The 5,002-nt window shown below is 28.1% G+C and overlaps 2 protein-coding genes across 2 annotated transcripts in view; one reads left to right on the forward strand and one right to left on the reverse strand.

The window, feature by feature from the left end:
• LOC108684542 (zinc finger MYM-type protein 3) overlaps positions 1-1,145 on the forward strand; it is a 7,910-nt gene extending 6,765 nt beyond the window's left edge. The window contains exons 8-12 of the mRNA XM_018188917.1: positions 93-218; positions 301-422; positions 527-677; positions 767-866; positions 971-1,145. Of these exons, the coding sequence (XP_018044406.1) occupies positions 93-218; positions 301-422; positions 527-677; positions 767-866; positions 971-1,145 (674 nt within the window). The remainder of the gene's footprint in view (positions 1-92; positions 219-300; positions 423-526; positions 678-766; positions 867-970) is intronic.
• A 1,210-nt stretch (positions 1,146-2,355) lies between these two features.
• LOC108684544 (39S ribosomal protein L19, mitochondrial-like) lies at positions 2,356-4,099 on the reverse strand. The gene is given in 5 exon segments (XM_018188918.1): positions 2,356-2,485; positions 2,584-2,823; positions 3,062-3,294; positions 3,297-3,496; positions 3,929-4,099. Coding segments are annotated over 5 exon segments (867 nt in total). The 5' UTR covers positions 3,993-4,099.
• Positions 4,100-5,002: the final 903 nt, after the last annotated feature.

The following is a 5,002-nucleotide window of genomic DNA, read 5'->3' on the forward strand; positions in this document are numbered from 1 at the left end:
TATCCTTTTTTTCTTTCTTTTTTTTCATTTTTTTTTTCATAAACCTTGGTTTTAGTATTATTCAATATATTTTTTTCATGTATTTATTTTAGGAATACAGCAATATCTATTTGAAAACCACAGGATTGATAACATATTCACGGATCCATACTATGAGAAATTTACAGATTGTCTAAACGAAGTAGCGAAAAAGTTCTCTGTACTGTTCAACGATGCACGTAAGTATTTTACTATCCGTAATTGCACATTTTTATTTTCAACATTTTGTTTTTTTCGAACACCATATTGTCTGTTTTATAGAATATATCGTGACTAGGGTAGAAGAGGAACATTTATGGGAATGTAAACAATTAGGTGCCCATTCTCCACACGTTCTGTTAAGCACGCTCATGTTCTTTAATACGAAACATTTTAATCTTGTGGTAAGTCTCCACCATGAGATTGGTTAATAAATCATATAACTCGTTATTGTAATATTTTGTTGCAGTATTAATAAATATTTATCGAATGCTTATATCTTTTTTAGACGGTAGAGGAGCATATGCAACTTTCTTTTTCTCATATTATGAAGCATTGGAAGCGTAATCCAGCAGCTCAACCTCCCACAGCAGTGGCAGGAAAAGTTCCTGGTTCAAGAAATGTCCTTCTAAGATTTTATCCGCCACAATCAGCTCTTGGTTAGTTATAATGTATTCACATGTATATACAAATTTTAGTTAATGCTGATTTATTGGTACAAATTATTATTTATTATTCCTTTTTAAAGAAGCTAATTCACGGAAAAAGAAAGTATATGAACAACAAGAAAATGAGGAGAATGCATTGAAATGCCCTGTTAAATTATACGAATTCTACTTGTCGAAATGGTACGTATTTATATTATGACTGAACAAGCAAAAAACATTAAGTTTAATTTATTGCGTAAATTTTGATTGCTATGTTACATTATTTTGCATTTGAAATATTTCAGTCCTGAAAGCGTTAAGACGAGAAACGATGTCTTCTACCTATTACCAGAACGTAGTTGCGTCCCAGATAGTCCGGTATGGTACTCGACATCGCCCCTCGCGAAAGAACAGCTCATCAAAATGTTACATCGTATTAAAATGGTTAAAGAAATTAATGTAGCTTTATTATCGAGTTAATTTAATCTATTAAAAAATGATCTCTTATATTGTTAAGGCAGTAAGTAAAAAAAAGTAAAAGAAGGAAGACTTATCTATTTTAACACTTTGACACTGTTCGAAAATCAGAGTTCAACTCTGAACTCTGCAGTATATATATTTCGTTAAACGATATTGTATATTGTAAAAATGAAATCTCTTAAATGTTTTTCGTAAACACGTATCAATATTTAACTTGCAGATACAGAAAAATATTATTCTTAACATTCATATATAATGAAATGTTGCCATATATGATAAGATGTTAGGTTTTTGCCTACTGGAATGTATGCAAAGTGTTAAAATGGTGCAGAAAAACGATGATTATAAAAATCGGACAGTGCGATATAAAAATATAGGATTAATTGTTTTCCAGTTTCTATTGTATATTTTTCACTTCCCAATAAAAATTAATTCAAATTAGTTCATCAATTAAAAACTTTTTGAAATTATGAATTTTGTGTGTGTGTGTGTGTGTGTGTGTGTGTGTGTGTGTGTGTGTGTGTGTGTGTGTGTACATATGCATGCATGCATATTATTTAAACTTTATATTTATAAGATGTATTTCTGCAGAAAATCTTTTTTTTTTCTTATAATTAATACTAAAAATTTTTGTTTATAAATTCAGTAATTAATTTTAAGTGAAAATAGACCTACAAGCTTAAATACACATGAGTGAAAAACGTCATATTTGATCAAGGCAGTTTTTCGCGCCTAATAATTTTCTTATAATTTTTTTTACAATTTAATTTCTTATAATTTCCAGATCAAGCTATTGTTTATGTGTCAGTTTGAAACACAGTCCTAAACCAAAGCAAGAATAATATCATCAAATATATATATCAAATATATATCAAATTGACAATTTAATATTATTATTACAAGTAATGATTTGATGTTAATAAGCATCTTAATCCCCCGAAATAATCGGTATGCAGTTAGTTTGATCTCGAAATTGTATAAATTTACAAAAAATATTAGACATGAAGAATCTCCTTAACCAAATATGTTGTTTTTCACTCATGTGAATTCAATAATTGTATAAAATCCTAATTTTTTTTATGACAATTACTAGATTATGATAATGATGCGGATATCATTACAAAGATAAAGAATTATAACAAAAAACAAATATATTTATTTCATTCTAATTCCTTATACAGATTGAAAAATGCTATATATAATCAAAAGTTTATCCAGTTTTCTGCGGACGTACGAAAGAGCGCTTGTGTTTTTGCCTGCGTTTAGTAATTTCCATTTCGTGTAATTTTGTATATATTTCATCAAGTATATCATTTTGATCCTCCTCGGGAATAGTTTCCCTAAATAAAAAGATATAAATTAAATAATCGTTAAAAAGAATATTACAAAAAGATAGATGTGTCCTCTTTTCTTATCGATATTTTTCATTAAATCATACTTTTCCCAAAGTGTCGCTGCAGCTTTAGCTTTCATAATGCGTTCCTCAGAAAGCTGCAACTCTGTATTATACCTTTCAACTCTTGATGCTTTCTCTAACCATGGATGAGGATTAAGTTGCACTTTGATCTTATTCACAGGTACTGGTGCACCTTCTGGCAAATACTCTGGTTCCATGTCGAAAGGAAAGGTACTATACTCCGCTGGTGCGTCCTGCAAGTATCGTAGATGCGAATCCAATCTTCTTTCAAGCCAAAATATATGTCATAAGTAAAATCATCGAAAAGAACATTTCAGGGCAATTTATATAAATAATTATATAACAGTTTTGCACACACAAATATTGTAAGATTTTTGTAAATACAATTAATTCTTATCCCAATTCTTCACTGGATTTGAATGTATAATCAATATTAAAGAATCTTACAACAGTTGCAAAACTGTCTGTTCTGCTAAACGCAGCCAATAATTATATTTACTTAAGACATTCTATCTTCTGTATTGCAGAATCATATAACTCGTAGATTACTTCAATTCCTTGGTTGACCACGTTTCTTAGTACACATATGGCTCTCAAACCAGATCCTTTTTGCTCAATACATATGCCAACAAACTTATTAATCTTTCCAGAAGCATGTGGTTCAGAATAAGTTATAGCTAATACAGAGCCAACATAGAACTCTGGTATCGCTACGTGCATGCGCCTTGCCATATCATATCCATGCGCTCCAATTTTTCTCGGAGTGAATTATGATACTTGAGATCTGGATCTAATAAAAATTCAGGATATATGAATTGATACCTATCAGATATCACTTTCTTCTGTTCAATGTTTTGTTCTGGTATCTTATTATTTTGTGATTCTTGTACTGAATCTTGAGTGAGTGTGGAGGAATTTCTTCTAACTGCATAATCTAAAAAATAATTTTGTATAATAATTAAAACTTTTATGTATATAATAAGAACAAAGTTGTGTTTTGATATCATATAATCATATAATCATATCATACAATCAAATTCTTCAACATCAAAAGAGAAGGTAAAAAGAAATGAAAAAATTTAGAAATAAATGAATATACAAAATAAAAAATATTTTTTAAATTGTGAAAATTTATCTCAAATATGTTTATTCTCATTTTAATCATAACGATATCTCCAGTATAACAAATTTTTTAAATCTTTTGAAACAATAAAATAAAAAAATTAAACTTTAAAAAAATGTAATTTCACTTTTGTGAGTCATTGTTGCCGCTAATGTAATTTAATAAATTTGTTATTGTACAGCAAATTGAGAAAGGTTGAAAAAGCATAAGAGTAGAATGTGATTAAAATCTAATATAACCTACGTATTATTTTCGCTACTTGCAGTCTACCATAATCGCGAGAGAAAATTCTTGATATCACAACCATTATTTAATCTTCTGTTGTTACTCTCATACATTCATTTAGACATGCACAAATCTTTCTTTCTCTTTTAAAAAAATAATTATTTTCGTGAAGTCCGAAGTTCAATTCTGATTTTCTATTATTACAATGATGAGTGAAACGCAGAATTTCGCGGTATATTCGAGAAACTCATATAATCTGTCGGTATTGCAGAACAGTGATTAACAAGTTCTCATGAAAGTTATAAGAAAAACATATTTTGCAAGAAGTAAATAAATAAAGTGAAAATAAGCTGCAAGTTTCAATGTTTAAGTTTAGGAGCTAAATTGATGATATTAGACGAACATATAGATATTCAACAAGAACAGAATAGAGACTGTAATAAGAGTCGCGATACTGTTTTACATATCACATATAATCGATTGCATATCTTGATTGTGTGTGTGAAAATTACAGAATTGATAAATTTATTAGATAAATTTATTATAGGTACTAATAAAATATTCCAATAAACTTATTCACTTTTGTAATTTTAACTTTGTTTGTGTGAAGATAAAATGTTTAAATGTTTAAAATAATTTTGTAAGAAAAAAAAGTATTATAAATTAAACAATTCTTCTCATGTATTGTTTCGACACGTAATATAAAGAAATTTATTTATTAATATCTTTAAAATAATTTTAATTATATTATTGAAATTTAAAAGTAACATGAATATAGGTATACAAATATAGGACGGGAGTTCCTGAAACACGATCAGATCAATCAACACATGACTTTCTCATGTTGTGACTTTTATTAGAAGATTTTTGTCTCCAACATATAATAGGACTCTCATATCAAATAAATATTGAAGAAATGTAAAAATTAGGAATAGAGACAGAATGTCTTATTTCTTACTTATGTGTTTAGAATGTCTACTTCTACATTTAATTTTATTTCATTAGTATTTATTCATTAGTATTTATTTATATTAAGGAGCAGGAGATATGATATGACATGATACATGTAATTGCATTAATACAATGCAATTA

The sequence above is a fragment of the Atta colombica genome, unplaced genomic scaffold (genome assembly GCF_001594045.1).
Source record: "Atta colombica isolate Treedump-2 unplaced genomic scaffold, Acol1.0 scaffold135, whole genome shotgun sequence".
NCBI classification, from domain to species: Eukaryota; Metazoa; Arthropoda; class Insecta; order Hymenoptera; family Formicidae; genus Atta; species Atta colombica.